Source organism: Bombina bombina, chromosome 2, assembly GCF_027579735.1.
Source record: "Bombina bombina isolate aBomBom1 chromosome 2, aBomBom1.pri, whole genome shotgun sequence".
Classification (NCBI taxonomy): Eukaryota; Metazoa; Chordata; class Amphibia; order Anura; family Bombinatoridae; genus Bombina; species Bombina bombina.
In genome coordinates, this window is record NC_069500.1 from 108,622,989 (window position 1) to 108,645,439 (window position 22,451).

Consider the following 22,451-nt stretch of genomic DNA (forward strand, 5'->3'; position numbering starts at 1 on the left):
GCATTGAGAACTGCTCTCAATTCCAGAATGTTTATTGGTAGGAGACTCTCCTCCTGACTCCATTGTCCCTGAGCCTTCAGAGAATTCCAGACGGCACCCCAACCTAGAAGGCTGGCGTCTGTTGTTACAATTGTCCAGTCTGGCCTGCTGAATGGCATCCCCCTGGACAGATGTGGCCGAGACAGCCACCATAGAAGAGAATTTCTGGTCTCTTGATCCAGATTCAGAGAAGGGGACAAGTCTGAGTAATCCCCATTCCACTGACTTAGCATGCACAATTGCAGTGGTCTGAGGTGTAAGCGTGCAAAGGGTACTATGTCCATTGCCGCTACCATTAAGCCGATTACCTCCATGCATTGAGCCACGGACGGGTGTTGAATGGAGTGAAGGGCGCGGCAAGCACTTTGAAGTCTTGTTAACCTGTCTTCTGTCAGGTAAATCTTCATTTCTACAGAATCTATAAGAGTCCCCAGGAAGGGAACTCTTGTGAGTGGAAAGAGAGAACTTTTCTTTTCGTTCACCTTCCATCCATGCGACCTTAGAAATGCCAGTACTAACTCTGTATGAGACTTGGCAGTTTGAAAGCTTGAAGCTTGTATCAGAATGTCGTCTAGGTACGGAGCTACCGAGATTCCTCGCGGTCTTAGTACCGCCAGAAGAGCACCCAGAACCTTTGTGAAGATTCTTGGAGCTGTAGCCAATCCGAATGGAAGAGCTACAAACTGGTAATGCCTGTCTAGGAAGGCAAACCTTAGGTACCGGTAATGATCTTTGTGAATCGGTATGTGAAGGTAAGCATCCTTTAAATCCACTGTGGTCATGTACTGACCCTTTTGGATCATGGGTAAAATTGTCCGAATAGTCTCCATTTTGAACGATGGAACTCTTAGGAATTTGTTTAGGATCTTTAAATCCAGGATTGGTCTGAAAGTTCCCTCTTTTTTTGGGAACCACAAACAGATTTGAGTAAAACCCTTGTCCCTGTTCCGACCGTGGAACTGGATGTATTACTCCCATTAACAAAAGCTCTTGTACGCAGCGTAGAAACGCCTCTCTTTGTTTGGTTTGTTGACAACCTTGACAGATGAAATCTCTCTCTTGGAGGAGAGTATTTGAAGTCCAGAAGGTATCCCTGAGATATTATCTCTAGCGCCCAGGGATCCTGGACATCTCTTGCCCAAGCCTGGGCGAAGAGAGAAAGTCTGCCCCCCACTAGATCCGATCCCGGATCGGGGGCCCTCAATTCATGCTGTTTTAGGGGCAGCAGCAGGTTTCCTGGCCTGCTTGCCCTTGTTCCAAGACTGGTTAGGTCTCCAGCCTTGTCTGTAGCGAGCAACAGATCCTTCCTGTTTTGGAGCAGAGGAAGTTGAAGCTGCTCCTGCTTTGAAATTCCGAAAGGAACGAAAATTAGACTGTCTAGCCTTAGGTTTGGCTCTGTCTTGAGGCAGGGCATGGCCTTTACCTCCTGTAATGTCAGCGATAATTTCTTTCAAACCGGGCCCAAATAAGGTCTGCCCTTTGAAAGGTATATTAAGTAATTTAGACTTAGAAGTAACATCAGCTGACCAGGATTTTAGCCACAGTGCTCTGCGCGCCTGAATGGCGAATCCGGAATTCTTAGCCGTAAGTTTAGTTAAATGTACTACGGCCTCCGAAATGAATGAATTAGCTAGCTTAAGGATTCTAAGCTTGTCCGTAATCTCATCCAGAGTAGCTGAACTAATGGTCTCTTCCAGAGACTCAAACCAGAATGCCGCCGCAGCCGTGACCGGCGCAATGCATGCAAGGGGTTGCAATATAAAACCTTGTTGAACAAACATTTTCTTAAGGTAACCCTCTAACTTTTTATCCATTGGATCTGAAAAGGCACAGCTATCCTCCACCGGGATAGTGGTACGCTTAGCTAAAGTAGAAACTGCTCCCTCCACCTTAGGGACCGTTTGCCATAAGTCCCGTGTGGTGTTGTCTATTGGAAACATCTTTCTAAATATCGGAGGGGGTGAGAACGGCACACCGGGTCTATCCCACTCCTTAGTAATAATTTCAGTTAGTCTCTTAGGTATAGGAAAAACGTCAGTACCGCAAAATATTTATCCAACCTACACATTTTCTCTGGTATTGCAACTGTGTTACAATCATTCAGAGCCGCTAATACCTCCCCTAGTAATACACGGAGGTTTTCCAGCTTAAATTTAAAATTTGAAATATCTGAATCCAATCTGTTTGGATCAGAACCGTCAGCCGCAGATTGAAGCTCTCCGTCCTCATGTTCTGCAAGTTGTGACGCAGTATCTGACATGGCCCTAGCATTATCAGCGCACTCTGTTCTCACCCCAGAGTGATCACGCTTGCCTCTTAGTTCTGGTAATTTAGCCAAAACTTCAGTCATAACAGTAGCCATATCTTGTAATGTTATTTGTAATGGCCGCCCAGATGTACTGGGCGCCACAATATCGCGCACCTCCCTAGCGGGAGATGCAGGTACTGACACGTGAGGCGAGTTAGTCGGCATAACTCTCCCCTCGCTGTTTGGTGAAATGTGTTCAATTTGTACAGATTGACTTTTATTTAAAGTAGCATCAATACAGTTAGTACATAAATTTCTATTGGGCTCCACTTTGGCATTAGCACAAATAGCACAGCTATCTTCCTCTGAATCAGACATGTTTAACACACTAGCAAATAAACTTGCAACTTGGAAATACTATTCAAGTAAAATACTATGAAAACGTACTGTGCCTATAAGAAGCACAGAAAGATTTATGACAGTTGAAAATTAATAAACTGAAAAGGTTATAGCATCAATCTTTGTAAAAAACACAATTTTAGCAAAGGTTTGTTCCCATTAGCAAAGGATAACTAACCCTGATAGCAGAAAAAAAAGTTACAGAATAAACGTTTTTTATCACAGTCAACAACAATCTCACAGCTCTGCTGTGAATGATTACCTCCCTCAAAACAAGTTTTGAAGACCCCTGAGTTCTGTAGAGATGAACCGGATCATGCAGGAAATACAATGAGCTTCTGACTGAATTTTTTGATGCGTAGCAAAAGCGCCAAAAAAAGGCCCCTCCCCCTCACACACAACAGTGAGAGAGATCAGTAAACTGTCAGAAATTAGATCAAGCAACTGCCAAGTGGAAAAATAGTGCCCAAACATTTTATTCACCCAGTACCTCAGAAAATGAAAACGATTTTACATTCCAGCAAAAACGTTTAACATAAATTAAGAGTTATTAAAAAGCCTGTTGCTAGTCCCTGCAAAATAGGCTAAAGTCTTATGTACACAGTGCAATTCCAGTGAAGTACCATTCCCCAGAATACTGAAGTGTAAAATATACATACATGACATTATATCGGTATGGCAGGATTTTCTCATCAATTCCATTGTCAGAAAATAAAAGCTGCTACATACCTCTTTGCAGATTAATCTGCCCGCTGTCCCCTGATCTGAAGTTTACCTCTCCTCAGATGGCCGAGAAACAGCAATATGATCTTAACTACTCCGGCTAAAATCATAGTAAAAACTCTGGTAGATTCTTCTTCAAATTCTACCAGAGAAGGAATAACACACTCCGGTGCTATTATAAAATAACAAACTTTTGATTGAAGGTATAAAACTAAGTATAATCACCATAGTCCTCTCACACATCCTATCTAGTCGTTGGGTGCAAGAGAATGACTGGGAGTGACGTAGAGGGGAGGAGCTATATGGCAGCTCTGCTGGGTGAATCCTCTTGCACTTCCTGTTGGGGAGGAGTAATATCCCAGAAGTAATGATGACCCGTGGACTGATCACACTTAACAGGAGAAATAAAGTCTGCACTTACCTTGTATGCTGCCCGACAACATGACAGCCACAACAGGGTTCAGAGGTCCATTGGGTCCCTCCTGTAGTCCTGCAAGAAGATGAAGCCCGAGTTAATTGCAGCTTAGGCCATCACCGAAAGGGTAGCATCACAGTATGGGAGGCGCAGTGAGAATTATGTCCCACAAGTTCCCATTGCTTTATAGCCACCAAATGCTTCTCTTTTGTTACTGAAGAGATTGATCTGGTCTAGGCTACACCCTAGCACAAAGTAGCACTCAGTGGCACCACTTTAAAAATAATAAACACTTGATTGAAGAATCTAAAAACTAACACCTCACTTTACCTCTTCCTATCACTAACACAGGCAAAGAGAATGACTGGAGTGGGAGGGAAGGGAGTAGCTATATATACAGCTCTGCTGTGGTGCTCTTTGCCTCCTCCTGCTGACCAGGAGGCGATATCCCATAAGTAAGGATGAAATCCGTGGACTCGACGTATCTTGTAAAAGAAATGAGAAAACCGATTAAATGGAAAAGGATCCCAAAACGTATAAAACTGTTTGGTTAACCACAGATGTTAAACTGAACAATTACTCATGTTTCAGTCCACAGTAATACATGAAATTAAAAATCAGTTTTATATGAAGAACTGAATCAAAGTATGAAGCAAACCATTCTTTGAAGGTCATAATATATAATTTCCAAATAAATAATAATCAGCAATGAAAGAAGAATAACTGCACATTTGATATGCAGATACAGTTGATAAGCACTAGTTTAATGCCAGATAAAGGAAGAGTCAGATATATCTTACCTCTCTCGATGATTTCTTGCCATAGTGTCTGCACTAAGATTGGATCTGAATGTCCAGCACAGTGTATTATTGCAAGTTTGCATTCAGAGAGCTTGAAAGGGTCAGCAAACTCTCCATAGAGCTTTAAGAAAATAATTAAAATCATTCTAGGTTTTTAAATCATATATATATGTTCAACAAAAATGTTCGACATATTTACTCAATGTACTACAATAAAAATGTAGCCAATAATACTCAGTATTTTATAGTTTTTTTTTATTTTTATTCTGAACGTATGCTTTGTTCATGGATGTGGCTGTCCTTTTCCCAATACATAGAATAACAGTTAATTTATATATATAAAAAATATTTATATATATAAAAAGGTTTAGGGCATGTGTATGATAGGTAACATTTAGGCTTAAAGGATACAGCAACAAATTTAGGTAGGAATAACTCCATATAACTACAACATAGGGTGTTGTACACAAGAGTGTTCTCTTGTCTACTTTTTTGGAAGACTGAATGCTACATCCATATTTCGAGGGGAATAGCCAAAAGCTGCATTTGTACATTGTGCTTAATAAAAAGTCAGTATTAAATTTAAAAGGAACACCAAAATCTAAATTAAACTCATGTTGCAGATAGAACATGCAAAGGTAAGCAACATTCCAATTCACTTCCATTATAAAAAAGGTGCACAATTTGTTATATACACACACTTCGGAGGCACTAGCTCCTACTGAGCATGTGCAAGAATTTACAGTATGCATTTCTAAAGGAAAATTAAAATGTAAAATTTATAAAAAAAAAAATCTACTAAATTAGGAATTTGGATTAAGTGCTTTTGCACTCTTTATCATGCATCTGTCAATTATGAAATTCTACTGTATTTAAAAAAGGTAAATTAAGCAACTGAGTACAACTACAATAGAATGCTCACCATGATATTGTTTTTCTCCTGTGCCTGCAGCTGTCTTCAGTCATTATCTTATTTTAACCCCTTAAAAGTATTGGTTAATGAAGCTCTGCACCTTCACACTGGGCACCACCATCTTAGAGCTTATATTTGCTATTTAAATGGACACTCAATCAAAATTAAACTTTCATTATTCAGATAGAGCATGCCATTTTAAACAACTTTCCAATTTACTTCCATTAACAAAATGTGCACAGTCTTTTTATATTTAAACTTCGAGTCCCCAGCTCCTACTGAGCATGTGCAAGAATAAGTGTGTATGCATTTGTGATTGGCTGATGGCTGTCATATGGTACAGGGGGAGTGGAAAAAGACACGACTTTTAAAATTGTCAGAAAATCTACTACTCTTTTAAAGTTCAGACTAAGTGATATTGCATTGTCTTATCTTGCATTTGTTGATTATGCAAATCTACTGTGTTGACTGGACTTTTAACTATGCAAAAAAAAAAAAAAATGCAATGGTTCCGCACTCAATTATGTGAGCTAAACTGAAGTGAAAGGAACAGCTGTCAAAAAGCAGATCTGTGAAAGTGCACTGCTACTATCACAGGATGCAAGAATACGCAAGCTACAAGATGGCGGCGTCACGTACAGGAGGGAAAACTATAGCATGGTGTGTAGTAACTGTGCTACTATAGTTGTATTAACTGTTTAATGTTTCTTTAATTGTCCTTTAAATTATAAAGAGCATGCAATTTTTATCATAATTTACTACTACGGTAAAATTAGCTTTGTTCTCTTGGTATCTTCTGACGATTTAACCTAGTTAGACTCAGGAACAACAATGCACTAATGGGAGCTAGCTGAACACACTGAGTGAGCAGATGACAAGAGGCGTATATGTGCAGCTACCAATCAGCTGCTAATTGTGGCTTCTGAGCCTGTCTAGGTAGGATACTAAAACAACAAAGTAGATAACTGAAGTGAACTGGAAAGTGGTTTACTTTATTGTCCTTTTAAAGAGAACGATAAAAGGTCCATGTAAATCTGATTAAGACCATGTATGACCAGGCGTCTTCACCATTTATGTAAACTGTTTAGAGGTCTCTCTCATGACTACATAACACATTCAAAATACAAATACAGCAGAATTAGAACACAAAAAAATTAATAAAAATCGCCCCTAACATTATTGGGAGAATAATTGTAATGCAAATTATCACAAGCTCTACCTCATGAGACAAAAAACATAATTTATGTAAGAACTTACCTGATAAATTCATTTCTTTCATATTAGCAAGAGTCCATGAGCTAGTGACGTATGGGATATACATTCCTACCAGGAGGGGCAAAGTTTCCCAAACCTTAAAATGCCTATAAATACACCCCTCACCACACCCACAATTCAGTTTAACGAATAGCCAAGAAGTGGGGTGATAAGAAAAAAGTGCGAAAGCATATAAAATAAGGAATTGGAATAATTGTGCTTTATACAAAAAATCAAAACCACCACAAAAAAAGGGCGGGCCTCATGGACTCTTGCTAATATGAAAGAAATGAATTTATCAGGTAAGTTCTTACATAAATTATGTTTTCTTTCATGTAATTAGCAAGAGTCCATGAGCTAGTGACATATGGGATAATGATTACCCAAGATGTGGATCTTTCCACGCAAGAGTCACTAGAGAGGGAGGGATAAAATAAAGACAGCCAATTCCTGCTGAAAATAATCCACACCCAGAATAAAATTTTAATGAAAAAACATAAGCAGAAGATTCAAACTGAAACCACTGCCTGAAGTACGTTTCTACCAAAAACTGCTTCAGAAGAAGAAAACACATCAAAATGGTAGAAGTTAGTAAAAGTATGCAAAGAGGACCAAGTTGCTGCTTTGCAAATCTGATCAACCGAAGCTTCATTCCTAAACGCCCAGGAAGTAGAAACTGACCTAGTAGAATGAGCTGTAATCCTTTGAGGCGGAGTGTTACCCAACTCAACATAGGCATGATGAAATAAAGATTTCAACTAAGATGCCAAAGAAATGGCAGAAGCTTTCTGGCCTTTTCTAGAACCGGAAAAGATGACAAATAGACCAGAAGTCTTTCGGAAAGACTTAGTAGCTTCAACATAATATTACAAAGCTCTAACAGCATCCAAAGAATGCAAAGATTTCTCCTTAGAATTCATAGGATTAGGACATAATGAAGGAACCACAATTTCTCTACTAATGTTGTTAGAATTCACAACCTTAGGCAAAAAATTCAAAAGAAGTTCGCAGCACCGCCTTATCCTGATGCAAAATCAGAAAAGGAGACTCACAAAAAAGAGTAGATAATTCAGAGACTCTTCTGGCAGAAGAGATGACCAAAAGAAACAAAACTTTCCAAGAAAGTAATATAACGACCAAAGAATGCATGGGTTCAAAAGGAGGAGCTTGAAGAGCCCCCAGAACCAAATTCAAACTCCAAGGAGGAGAAATTGACTTAATGACAGGTTTTATACGAACCAAAGGTTGTACAAAACAATGAATATCAGGAAGATTAGCAATCCTTCTGTGAAAAAGAACAGAAAGAGCAGAGATTTGTCTTTCAAGGAACTTGCGGACAAACCTTTATCTAAACCATCCTGAAGAAACTGTAAAATTCTCGGTATTCAAAAAGAATGCCAAGAAAAGAGATGAGAAAGACACTAAGAAATATAAGTCTTCCAGACTCTATAATATATCTCTCTAGATACAGATTTACGAGCCTGTCACATAGTATCAATCACAGAGTCAGAGAAACCTCTTTGACCAAGAATCAAGCGTTCAAAACTCCATACCTTAAAATTAAGGTTTTGAGATCCTGATGGAAAAAAGAACCTTGAGACAGAAAGACTGGTCTTAACGGAAGAGTCCACAGCTGACAAGAGGCCATCCGGACAAGATCCGCATACCAAAACCTGTGAGGCCATGCTGGAGCTACCAGCAGGACAAACGAGCATTCCTTTAGAATATTAGAGAATACCCTTGGAAGAAGAACTAGAGGCGGAAAGATATAGGCAGGATGACACTTGTAAGGAAGAGATAATGCATCCACTGCCTCCGCCCGAGGATCCCGGGATCCGGACAGATACCAGGGAAGTTTCTTGTTTAGATGAGAAGCCATCAGATCTATTTCTGGGAGTTCCCACATTTGAACAATCTGAGGAAATACCTCTGGGTGAAGAGACCATTCGCCCAGGTGCAACGTTTGGCGACTGAGATAATCCGCTTTCCAATTGTCCATACCTGGGATATGAACCGCAGAGATTAGACAGGAGCTGGATTCCGCCCAAACCAAAATTGATTGATGTATGCCACAGTTGTGACATTGTCTATCTGAAAACAAATGAACAACTCTCTCTTCAGAAGAGGCCAAGACTGAAGAGCTCTGAAAATTGCACGGAGTTCCAAAATATTGATCGGAAATCTCACCTCCTGAGATTCCCAAACCCCTTGTGCCGTCAGATACCCCCACACAGCTCCCCAACCTGTAAGACTTGCATCTGTTGAGATTATAGTCCAGGTCGGAAGAACAAAGAAGCCCCCTGAACTAAACGATGGTGATCAGTCCACCATGTCAGAGAGTGTCGTATAATCGGTTTAAAGATATTAATTGAGATATCTTTGAGTAATCCCTGCACCATTGGTTCAGCATACAGAGCTGAAGAGGTCGCATGTGAAAACGAGCAAAAGAGATCGCATCTGATGCGGCAGTCCTAAGACCTAAAATTTCCATGCATAAGGCTACCAAAGGGAATGATTGTGACTGAAGGTTTTGACAAGCTGATCAATGTTAAACTTCTCTTGTCTGACAAGGACAGAGTCATAGACACTGAATCTATCTAGAAACCTAAAAAGGTTACCCTTGTCTGAGGAATCAATGAACTGATTGGTAAATTGATCCTCCAACCATGAACTTGAAGAAACAACACAAGTCGATTCGTATGAGATTCTTCGAAAATGAGAAGACTGAGCAAGTACCAAGATATCGTCCAAATAAGGAAATACCAAAACCCTGTTCTCTGATTACAGAAAGAAGGGCACCGAGAACCTTTGGCTAGGCCAAACGGTAGAGCCACAAAACTGGTAATGCTTGTCTAAAAAGAGAATCTCAGACACTAAAAGTGATCTGGATGAATCGGAATATGCAGATACGCATCCTGTAAATCTATTGTAGACATATAATGCCCTTGCTAAACAAAAGGCAGGATATTCCTACAGTTACCATCTTGAATGTTGGTATCCTTACATAAAGATTCAATATTGATAGATCCGGAACTGGTCTGAAGGAATTGACCTTCTTTGGTACAATGAAGAGATAAAATAAAACCCCAGCCCCTGTTCCAGAACTGGAACTGGCATAATTACTCCAGCCAACTCTAGATCTGAAACACATTTCAGAAATGCTGAGCCTTTGCTGTGTTAACTGGGACACGGGAAAGAAAAAAATCTCTTAGCAGGAGGCCTTAACTTGAAGCCAATTCTGTACCTTTCTGAAACAATGTTCTGAAACCAGAGATTGTGAACGGAATTGATCCAAATTTCTTTGAAGAAAACGTAATCTGCCCCATACCAGCTGAGCTGGAATAAGGGCCGCACCTTCATGGGTACTTAGGAGCTGGCTATAGGTTTCTATAAGGCTTGGATATATTCCAAACTGGAAATAGATTCCAAACTGATACCGCTCCTGAGGATGAAGGATCAGGCTTTTGTTCCTTGTTGTGAGGAAAGGAACGAAAATGATTATTAGACCTAAATTTACCTTAGATTTTTTATCCTTTGGTAAAAAAGTTCCCTTCCTTCCAGAAACAGTTGAGATAATAATTTATTACCCTGGAAAGAAAGGGAAAGCAAAGTTGACTTAGAAGACATATCAGCATTCCAAGTATAATCCATAAAGCTTTTCTAGCTAAAATAGCTAGAGACATATACCTGACATCAACTCTAATGATATCAAAAGATGGTATCACCAATAAAATTATTAGCATGTTATAGAATAATAATAATGCTATAAAATTATGATCTGTTACTTGTTGCGCTAAAGCTTCTAACCAAAAAATTGAAGCTGCAGCAACATCCGCTAAAAATATAGCAGGTCTAAGAAGATTACCTGAACATAAGTAAGCTTTTCTTAGAAAGGATTCAATTTTCCTATCTAAAGGATCCTTAAATGAAGTACTATCTGCCGTAGGAGTAGAGACAGCCCCATAACCTTAGGGATTTTGTCCCAAAAAACTCTAATCTGTCAGATGGCACAGGATATAATTGCTTAAACGTTTAGAAGGAGTAAAAGAATTACCCAAATTATTCCATTCCCTGGAAATTACTTCAGAAATAGCATCAGGGAGATTAAACACTTCTGGAATAACTACAGGAGATTTAAAAACCTTATTTAAACGTTTAGATTTAGTATCAAGAGGACCAGAATCCTCTATTTCTAATGCAATTAATACTTCTTTAAATAAAGAACGAATAAATTCCATCTTAACAAATACAAAGATTTATCAGCATCAACCTCTGAGACAGAAACCTCTGAACCAGAAGAACCATTTATCAGTATCAGAATGATGATGTTCATTTAAAAATTCATCTGAAAAAAGAAGAAGTTTTAAAAGACTTTTATGTAAACTAGAAGGAGAAATAACAGACATAGCCTTCTTAATGGATTTAAAAAATAAAATCTCTTATGTTATCAGGAACACTCTGAAAATTAGATGTTGACGGAACAGCAACAGGTAATGTAACAGTACTAAAGGAAATTTTATCTGCATTAACCCCTTAGTGACCAGAGCACTTTTCCATTTTCTGTCCGTTTGGGACCAAGGCTATTTTTACATTTCTGCAGTGTTTGTGTTTAGCTGAAATTTTCCTCTTACTCATTTACTGTACCCACACATATTATATACCGTTTTTCTCGCCATTAAATGGACTTTCTAAAAATACCATTATTTTCATCATATCTTATCATTTACTATAAAAAAAATTATAAAATATGAGGAAAAATGGAAAAAAACACACTTTTTCTAACTTTGAACCCCAAAATCTGTTACATATCTACAACCACCAAAAAACACCCATGCTAAATAGTTTCTAAATTTTGTCCTGAGTTTAGAAATACCCAATGTTTACATCTTCTTTGCTTTTTTTGTAACTTATAGGGCCATAAATACAAGTAGCACTTTGCTATTTTCAAAACATATTTTTTTCAAAATTAGCGCTAGTTACATTGGGACACTGATATCTTTCAGGAATCCCTGAATATCCATTGACATATATATATTTTTTTTTAGAAGACATCCCAAAGTATTGATCTAGGCCCATTTTGGTATATTTCATGCCACCATTTCACCGCCAAATGCGATCAAATACAAAAAATTGTTCACTTTTTCACAAATTTTTTCACAAACTTTCAGTTTCTCACTGAAATTATTTACAAACTGCTTGTGCAATTATGGCATAAATGGTTGTAAATTCTTCTCTGGGATCCCCTTTGTTCAGAAATAGCAGACATATATGGCTTTGGCATTGCTTTTTGGTAATTAGAAGGCCGCTAAATGCCACTGCGCACCACACGTGTATTATGCCCAGCAGTGAAGGGGTTAATTAGGGAGCATGTAAGGAGCTTTTTGGGGTATTTTTAGCTTTAGTGTAGTGTAGTAGACTACCCCAAGTATTGATCTAGGCCCATTTTGGTATATTTCATGCCACCATTTCACCGCCAAATGCGATCAAATTAAAAAAAACATTACATTTTTCACAATTTTAGGTTTGTCACTGAAATCATTTACAAACAGCTTGTGCAATTATGGCACAAATGGTTGTAAATGCTTCTCTGGGATCCCCTTTGTTCAGAAATAGCAGACATATATGACTTTGGCGTTGCTTTTTGGTAATTAGAATGCTGCTAAATGGCGCTGCGCATCACACGTGTATTATGGCTAGCAGTGAAGGGGTTAATTAGGTAGCTTGTAGGGAGCTTGCAGGGTTAATTTTAGCTTTAGTGTAGAGATCAGCCTCCCACCTGAAACATCAGACCCCCTGATCCCTCCCAAACATCTCTCTTCCCCTCCCCTACCCCACAAATGTCCCCGCCATCTTAAGTACTGGCAGAAACTCTGCCAGTACTAAAATAAAAGGAAAATTTGTGCATTTTGTTTTAGCATATTTACATATGCTTCTGTGGAGGATCCCCCTTAGCCCCCAACCTCACTGATCCCCCACCCAACAGCTCTCTAACCCTCCCCCTCTGACTTAATGTGCGCCATCTTGGGTACTGGCAGCTGTCTGCCAGTACCCATTTTAGTGAAAATATGTGTTTTTATTAAAAAAATTTCCTTTTTCTGTAGTGTAGCTTCCCCCCCCCCCAATACCAACCCCCCACCCCTTCCAGATCGCTTAAATGCTTTTTTTTTTTAAATGTTTATTTCATTTTTTAATACCCTTTACTCTTTACTTTTTTTCTGTAGTGTAGCGGTTCCCACCCGCTCCCGCCCCGTGCACGCGCCCGTGCGCGCCCCCGAAGGCTCCGCCCCCGATCCCGCCCCCCTCCACCTTTCAGATCACACCGATGGCCGCCCACCCGCCTCCCAAGTCGGCTCCCACCCACCAACGATACCGGCCATCGATGTCCGGTGCAGAGAGGGCCACAGAGTGGCTCTCTCTGCATCGGATGGCCAGAAAGTGTTATTGCAAGATGCCTCGATGTCGAGGCATCACTGCAATAACCGGAAAGCAGCTGGAAGCGAGCAGGATCGCTTCCAGCTGCTTTCCAGACTGAGGACGTGCAGGGTACGTCCTCAGGCGTTAACTGCCTTTTTTTAGAGGACGTACCCTGCACGTCCTCGGTCATTAAGGGGTTAATAAGTTTGTCATGACATGCAATACAAACAACAGCTGGAGAAACAGATACCAAAAATTTATAGCAGATACACTTAGCTTGGTAGCTCCAGCACCGGGCAGTGATTTTCCTGAAGTATCTTCTGACTCAGTTGCAACGTGGAACATCTTGCAATATGTAAGAGAAAAAACAACATATAAAGCAAAATTGATCAAATTCCTTAAATGACAGTTTCAGGAATGGGAAAAAAATGCCAGTGAACAAGCTTCTAGCAACCAGAAGCAATAAATAATGAGACTTAAATAATGTGGAGACAAAAGCGACGCCCATATTTTTTTAGCGCCAAATAAGACGCCCACATTATTTGGCGCCTAAATACTTTTGGCGCCAAAAATGACGCCACATCCGGAACGCCGACATTTTTGGCGCAAAAGAACGTCAAAAAATGACGCAACTTCCGGCGACACGTATGACGCCGGAAACAGAAAAGATTATTTGCGCCAAAAAAGTCCGCGCCAAGAATGACGCAATAAAATGAAGCATTTTCAGCCCCCGCGAGCCTAACAGCCCACAGGGAAAAAGTCAAATTTTTTTAAGGTAAGAAAAAATGATTGATTCAAATGCATTATCCCAAATATGAAACTGACTGTCTGAAAAAAAGGAATGTTGAACATCCTGAGTCAAGGCAAATAAATGTTTGAATACATATATTTAGAACTTTTATATAAAAGTGCCCAACCATAGCTTTAGAGTGTCACAGAAAATAAGACTTACTTACCCCAGGACACTCATCTACATGTTTGTAGAAACCCAAACCAGTACTGAAACGAAAATCAGCAGAGGTAATGGTATATATATATATATATATATATATAAGAGTATATCGCCGATCTGAAAAGGGAGGTAAGAGATGAATCTCCACGACCGATAACAGAGAACCTATGAAATAGACCCCGTAGAAGGAGATCATTGAATTCAAATAGGCAATACTCTCCTCACATCCCTCTGACATTCACTGCACGCTGAGAGGAAAACCGGGCCCCAACTTGCTGCGGAGCGCATATCAACGTAGAATCTAGCACAAACTTACTTCACCACCTCCATAGGAGGCAAAGTTTGTAAAACTGAATTGTGGGTGTGGTGAGGGGTGTATTTATAGGCATTTTAAGGTTTGGGAAACTTTGCCCCTCCTGGTAGGAATGTATATCCCATACGTCACTAGCTCATGGACTCTTGCTAATTACATGAAAGAAATACAGAGCATAAAGGATCATTTAGCAAGTCTAATTGCATATATTACAGTAATATCAGACATATGCCATATATTGGGCATATGATAAGGACACATACAAGTGCTCAGTACAAGGGTGTAACCGATCAACACACACAACCATTACAGTTGGATTTTGGACAATACACCCATTCAGTTTGTTCTGCAGAATTTTACAGCAGTATAGCATTCTTCCTTAATACCTTAGTGATGTCCATAAGTTGAGAATCAAGCTGTGAAACAGCATCTTGCACCGATGAATGATGGGAGTATCGTTTTGTCAAAGTTTCCTGAATTTGCAACTGGATACGTGCAACCTAAGTAAACAAAAATACGAGAACCTCAGAACTGAACTCTTCAGTATGGAATAGAAGTATAACAGTTTCAAAGCATTTTACACAAGCATAAGAAAAATCACCTCCATTTTCTCTTCAAGCTCATGCAGGAATTCTCCATCAGAAGCAAGAGATGTCACAGTCGAGCTTTTTGCACTTAAGATGGCTCTGGATATGTACTCAATACGATGCCTCAGTGATATCTCATTGCTATAAAAATGTAAATAGTGAAACAGAAAAATTTATTGCATGCAGCCAGATCTCAAAATGTTTGTTTTTTTCCCTGAAAATAATTATTGGTTTGTTTTTTTGGATAATTTACAGTGATGTTGAAAAGAAATAAGGCATCATAATTGTTACAGCATTGTATGAACAGAAGTTACAATAAAAGCCAGTGTATCCAAAAACTTTTTTTTGTCTTTATTTAGTCAAAAAAAAATTTAATGCACGCAGCTGAAAAATCTCTTTAGTTTACGAGTTGGGGATGAAGTTAACAGTCCACTTAATAAAATACATTTTGCCAACTTCTTACTTGTCACAGACTATTAAACATTTTCCAGCCAATTTTATATTTATAATTAAACAATGTAAACATTTTAAAATGACCCATTTAACATCATCAGATCTAGAGCAATTTGAAGTAACATTTCTTACCTGGGGAGGTCTGCTAATTTGGCCACAACTTTAGCAGCACTGTTAAAATTTCTATTCTTTTCATAGTATCTCCAAAGTAAATCCATATAGCGTACTTTGTTTTGATCAACTTTTGCCATTCGAGCCAAATGAGGCTCCAAAAATGGAGAGTTCAGCTGCAGAGAGAAACAATACAAATGTATCTGCACGTCTGTAACGCACACATTTTCCTATCACAAATATAATCAACTTACCTCCAGTAGCTTGTCAGCCAGATCTGCTTGTATCAGCCAATTAAAGAGTGCTATGTTAAACAGTTCATCTGTTGAACGCTGAGCCAGCTTAAGCATTTGTTCAAACTGAAAAAAAATAAAAAAAATTATTTCTTAATGAAACCAGTGCTGGTGAAGTGAAATGTTAAGTTTGGAAACTATATACTGCTCTCTCTGAATCCAACTAAGGATGGCTAAATGTAGAAGTAAATGGACCTAGAATGTGGGCAAATATGATGTAAAATGGTCTGCATGGTTAAACATTCTTTTTTTCTTACATGAATTCCTGCTTCCTCATTACTGAGCATGTTGGGGTCTGACGATAAGACAGGAGGACCAGGCTTTTTAGGCACGCTGGGGGACTGGGGAGCAGCTTTACTTTGGTTTACAAGCTCTTGAAGAGTATCCGTAATACATTTGTAGCTGTTTAACCTGAGAATTTAAAAGAAAAACATACCATAAAAAAAAAACAACAAAAAAACAAGAATGAAGGTTTAAAAAAATAGTCACCATCCAGATTAATACCTCTGTTGAAAAGCCTGCAAACCAACAGCATCCTCCTCCGGCTCTCCATTTTTGTGGAAGTGAAGTCCGAGCCCTTGAGGATCTTTCTTCTCTGCAGCAGTTAGACAGAGTTCCACCACACCCTCATAAAATCTCACTGGTAAAGTAAATAATAGTTATAACAGGTTTGGAAGATAATTTGTGAAATGCATAATATTTAAAAAATTGCCAAGTCTTTAAAACATTATTCTATTTTATATTAAGTATTTATACAACTATATTGAAGATGGTATCAAATGTATATACATTGGATGAGACTAACTTACGCATTGCATACAGTTAAAGGGACACTCAAGTCAACATTAAACTTCATGATTCAGATACAGCATGCAATTTTAAACAACTTTACAATTTACTTCCATTAACAAAAACAGAATTTATGCTTACCTGATAAATTACTTTCTCCAACGGTGTGTCCGGTCCACGGCGTCATCCTTACTTGTGGGAATATCTCTTCCCCAACAGGAAATGGCAAAGAGTCCCAGCAAAGCTGGCCATATAGTCCCTCCTAGGCTCCGCCCACTCCAGTCATTCGACCGACGGACAGGAGGAAAAAAATAGGAGAAACCATATGGTACCGTGGTGACTGTAGTTAGAGAAAACAATTCATCAGACCTGATTAAAAAACCAGGGCGGGCAGTGGACCGGACACACCGTTGGAGAAAGTAATTTATCAGGTAAGCATAAATTCTGTTTTCTCCAACATTGGTGTGTCCGGTCCACGGCGTCATCCTTACTTGTGGGAACCAATACCAAAGCTTTAGCACACGGATGAAGGGAGGGAGCAAATCAGGTTACCTAAACGGAAGGCACCACGGCTTGCAAAACCTTTCTCCCAAAAATAGCCTCCAAAGAAGCAAAAGTATCAAATTTGTAAAATTTGGCAAAAGTGTGCAGTGAAGACCAAGTCGCTGCCTTACATATCTGATCAACAGAAGCCTCGTTCTTGAAGGCCCATGTGGAAGCCACAGCCCTAGTGGAGTGAGCTGTGATTCTTTCGGGAGGCTGCCGTCCGGCAGTCTCGTAAGCCAATCGGATGATGCTTTTAAGCCAAAAGGAAAGAGGTAGAAGTCGCTTTTTGACCTCTCCTTTTACCAAAATAGACGACAAACAGAGAAGATGTTTGTCTGAAATCTTTTGTAGCTTCTAAATAGAATTTTAGAGCACGGACTACGTCCAAATTGTATAACAAACGTTCCTTCTTTGAAACTGGATTCGGACACAAAGGTACAACTATCTCCTGGTTAATATTTTTGTTAGAGACAACCTTTGGAAGAAAACCAGGCTTAGTACGCAAAACCACCTTATCTGCATGGAACACCAGATAGGGCGGAGAACACTGCAGAGCAGATAACTCTGAAACTCTTCTAGCAGACGAAATAGCAACCAAAAACAAAACTTTCCAAGATAACAACTTAATATCTATGGAATGTAGAGGTTCAAACGGAACCTCTTGAAGAACTGAAAGAACTAGATTTAAACTCCAGGGAGGAGTCAAAGGTCTGTAAACAGGGTTGATCCTAAACAGAGCCTGAACAAATGCTTGAACATCTGGCACAGCTGCCAGTCGTTTGTGTAGTAAGACAGATAAAGCAGAAATCTGTCCCTTTAGAGAACTCGCAGATAATCCTTTATCCAAACCTTCTTGCAGAAAGGAAAGAATCTTAGGAATTTGTATCTTATTCCATGGGAATCCCTTGGATTCACACCAGCAGATATATCTTTTCCATATTTTATGGTAAATCTTTCTAGTTACCGGTTTTCTGGCCTGAACCAGAGTATCTATCACAGAATCTGAAAACCCACGCTTTGATAGAATCAAGCGTTCAATCTCCAAGCCGTCAGCTGGAGGGAGACCAGATTTGGATGTTCGAATGGACCCTGAACAAGAAGGTCCTGTCTCAAAGGTAGCTTCCATGGTGGAACCGATGACATATTCACCAGATCTGCATACCAAGTCCTGCGTGGCCACGCAGGAGCTATCAAGATCACCGAGGCCCTCTCCTGTTTGATCCTGGCTACCAGCCTGGGAATGAGAGGAAACGGTGGAAACACATAAGCTAGGTTGAAGGTCCAAGGTGCTACTAGTGCATCCACTAGAGTCGTCTTGGGATCCCTGGATCTGGACCCGTAGCAAGGAACCTTGAAGTTCTGACGAGACGCCATCAGATCCATGTCTGGAATGCCCCATAATTGAGTCAACTGGGCAAAGATCTCTGGGTGGAGTTCCCACTCCCCCGGATGGAATGTCTGACGACCCAGATAATCCGCTTCCCAGTTTTCCACACCTGGGATGTGGATCGCAGATAGATGGCAGGAGTGATCCTCCGCCCACTGTATTATTTTGGTCACTTCTTTCATCGCCAGGGAACTCCTTGTTCCCCCCTGATGATTGATATACGCAACAGTCGTCATGTTGTCTGATTGGAATCTTATGAATCTGGCCTTTGCAAGCTGAGGCCAGGCCCTGAGAGCATTGAATATCGCTCTTAGTTCCAGAATGTTTATCGGGAGAAGAGACTCTTCCCGAGACCATAGTCCCTGAGCTTTCAGGGATTCCCAGACCGCGCCCCAGCCCACTAGACTGGTGTCGGTCGTGACAATGACCCACTCTGGTCTGCGGAAGCTCATTCCCTGGGATAGGTGGCCCAGGGTTAGCCACCAACGGAGTGAATCTCTGGTCTTCTGATCTACTTGAATCACTGGAGACAAGTCTGTATAGTCCCCATTCCACTGTTTCAGCATGCACAGTTGTAATGGTCTTAGATGAATTCGCGCAAAAGGAACTATGTCCATTGCTGCAACCATCAACCCTACTACTTCCATGCACTGAGCTATGGAAGGACGTGGAACAGAATGAAGAACTTGACAAGCGCTTAGAAGTTTTGACTTTGACATCTGTCAGAAAAATCCTCATTTCTAAGGAATCTATTATTGTTCCCAAGAAGGGAACTCTTGTTCAAGGAGACAGAAAACTTTTTTCTATGTTCACCTTCCATCCGTGAGATCTGAGAAAGGTCAGAACGATGTCTTTATGAGCCTTTGCTTTTGAAAGGGATGCCGCCTGTATTAGAATGTCGTCCAAGTACGGTACTACTGCAATGCCCCTCGGTCTTAGAACCGCTAGAAGGGACCCGAGTAACTTTGTGAAAATCCTTGGAGCAGTGGCTAATCCGAATGGGAGGGCCACAAACTGGTAATGTTTGTCCAGAAAGGCGAACCTTAGGAACTGATGATGTTCTTTGTGGATAGGAATATGTAGGTACGCATCCTTTAGATCCACGGTAGTCATAAATTGACCTTCCTGGATAGTGGGTAGAATCGTTCGAATGGTTTCCATTTTGAACGATGGTACCTTGAGAAATTTGTTTAGGATCTTTAAATCCAGAATTGGTCTGAAGGTTCCCTCTTTTTTGGGAACTACGAACAGATTTGAGTAAAATCCCATTCCTTGTTCCGTCATTGGAACTGGGTGTATCACTCCCATCTTTAACAGGTCTTCTACACAATGTAAGAACGCCTGTCTCTTTATTTGGTTTGAGGATAAGTGAGACATGTGGAACCTTCCCCTTGGGGGTAGTTCCTTGAATTCCAGAAGATAACCCTGAGAAACTATTTCTAGCGTCCAGGGATCCTGAACATCTCTTGCCCAAGCCTGAGCAAAGAGAGAGAGTCTGCCCCCCACTAGATCCGTTCCCGGATTGGGGGCTACTCCTTCATGCTGTTTTGTTAGCGGTAGCAGGCTTCTTGGTCTGCTTACCCTTGTTCCAGCCTTGCATCGGTTTCCAGGCTGGTTTGGACTGTGAGGCATTACCCTCTTGCTTAGAGGATGCAGAATTAGAGGCCGGTCCGTTCCTGAAATCACGAAAGGAACGAAAATTAGACTTATTCTTGGCCTTGAAAGGCCAATCTTGTGGGAGGGCGTGGCCCTTTCCCCCAGTGATGTCTGAGATAATCTCTTTCAATTCTGGTCCAAAGAGAGTTTTACCCTTGAAGGGGATGTTAAGCAATTTTGTCTTGGATGATACATCCGCTGACCAAGACTTTAGCCAAAGCGCTCTGCGCGCCACAATTGCAAACCCTGAATTTTTCTCCGCTAATCTAGCTAATTGCAAAGCGGCATCTAAAATAAAAGAGTTAGCCAACTTAAGTGCGTGAACTCTGTCCATAACCTCCTCATATGGAGTCTCTCTACTGAGCGACTTTTCTAGTTCCTCGAACCAGAACCACGCTGCTGTAGTGACAGGAACAATGCACGAAATGGGTTGTAGAAGGTAACCTTGCTGTACAAAAATCTTTTTAAGCAAACCCTCCAATTTTTTATCCATAGGATCTTTGAAAGCACAACTATCCTCGATAGGAATAGTAGTGCGCTTGTTTAGAGTAGAAACTGCCCCCTCGACCTTAGGGACTGTCTGCCATAAGTCCTTTCTGGGGTCGACCATAGGAAATAATTTCTTAAATATAGGAGGGGGAACAAAAGGTATGCTGGGCTTCTCCCACTCCTTATTCACTATGTCCGCCACCCGCTTGGGTATAGGAAAAGCGTCGGGGTGCACCGGAACCTCTAGGAACTTGTCCATCTTGCATAATTTTTCTGGAATGACCACGTTGTCACAATCATCCAGAGTAGATAACACCTCCTTAAGCAGTGCGCGGAGATGTTCTAATTTAAATGTCACAACATCAGGTTCAGCCTGTTGAGAAATTTTTCCTGAATCTGAAATTTCCCCATCTGACAAAACCTCCCTCATGGCCCCTTCAGATTGGTGTGAGGGTATGACAGAACAATTATCATCAGCGCCCTCCTGCTCTTCAGTGTTTAAAACAGAGCAATCACGCTTTCTCTGATATGCAGGCATTTTGGATACAATATTTGCTATGGAGTTATCCATTACAGCCGTCAATTGTTGCATGGTAATAAGCATTGGCAAAACTGGAATAGACACAGAAGGAGATGATGTAGAACCATGTCTACTCCCTTCATCTGATGAATCATCTTGGGCAACTTCAATATCTGTGACAGTATTGTCCTTACATTGTTTGGACGCTATGGCACAATTATCACACAATTTTGAAGGGGGAGACACATTGACTTTCATACATATAGAACATAGCTTATCTGAAGGTACAGACATGTTAAACAGGCTTAAACTTGTCAATAAAGCACAGAAACCGTTTTAAAACAAAACCGTTACTGTCTCTTTAAATTTTAAACAGAGCACACTTTATTACTGAATATGTGAAAAAATATGAAGGAATTGTTCAAAATTTACCAAAATTTCACCACAGTGTCTTAAAGCATTAAAAGTATTGCACACCAATTTTCAGAGCTTTAACCCTTAAAATAACGAAACCGGAGCCGGTTACAGATTTAACCCCTATACAGTCCCAGCTAGAGCCTTTGCTGTGACTTTACCAAGCCCAGAGGGGAATACGATACCAAATGACGCCTTCTAGGAACTTTTCCAACTACTTTCAGGTCCTCACACATGCATCTGCATGTCTTGCTCTCAAAAACAACTGCGCAGTAATGGCGCGAAAATGAGGCTCAGCCTACAACTGGGAAGGCCCTTCCTGACTGGAAAAGGTGTCTAACATAGTGCCTGACGTTAAAAAACGTTCCCCAAGTTTATAAGTGTGAATTATCAGCATAAACATGTATAAAATGTCCAAATAAAGCAATCGATTTAGCCCATAAAAGTGTCTACCAGTTTTATAGCCCATATTAAGCCCTTTATTCTGTTTGAGACTAAGAAAATGGCTTACCGGTCCCCATGAGGGGAAATGACAGCCTTCCAGCATTACACAGTCTTGTTAGAAATATGGCTAGTCATACCTTAAGCAGAAAAGTCTGCTAACTGTTTGCCCCAACTGAAGTTACTTCATCTCAACAGTCCTATGTGGAAACAGCAATCGATTTTAGTTACTGTCTGCTAAAATCATCTTCCTCTCACAAACAGAAATCTTCATCTTTTTCTGTTTCAGAGTAAA

General features: G+C 40.3%; 1 protein-coding gene across 1 annotated transcript in view; it reads right to left on the reverse strand.

Moving 5' to 3' along the window:
- NUP155 (nucleoporin 155) overlaps window positions 1-22,451 on the reverse strand; it is a 211,061-nt gene that overhangs the window by 84,024 nt on the left and 104,586 nt on the right. The window contains exons 25-31 of the mRNA XM_053701216.1: window positions 16,419-16,554; window positions 16,172-16,325; window positions 15,876-15,980; window positions 15,643-15,797; window positions 15,072-15,198; window positions 14,857-14,970; window positions 4,625-4,745 (exon numbers count right to left, since the gene is read on the reverse strand). Of these exons, the coding sequence (XP_053557191.1) occupies window positions 4,625-4,745; window positions 14,857-14,970; window positions 15,072-15,198; window positions 15,643-15,797; window positions 15,876-15,980; window positions 16,172-16,325; window positions 16,419-16,554 (912 nt within the window). The remainder of the gene's footprint in view (window positions 1-4,624; window positions 4,746-14,856; window positions 14,971-15,071; window positions 15,199-15,642; window positions 15,798-15,875; window positions 15,981-16,171; window positions 16,326-16,418; window positions 16,555-22,451) is intronic.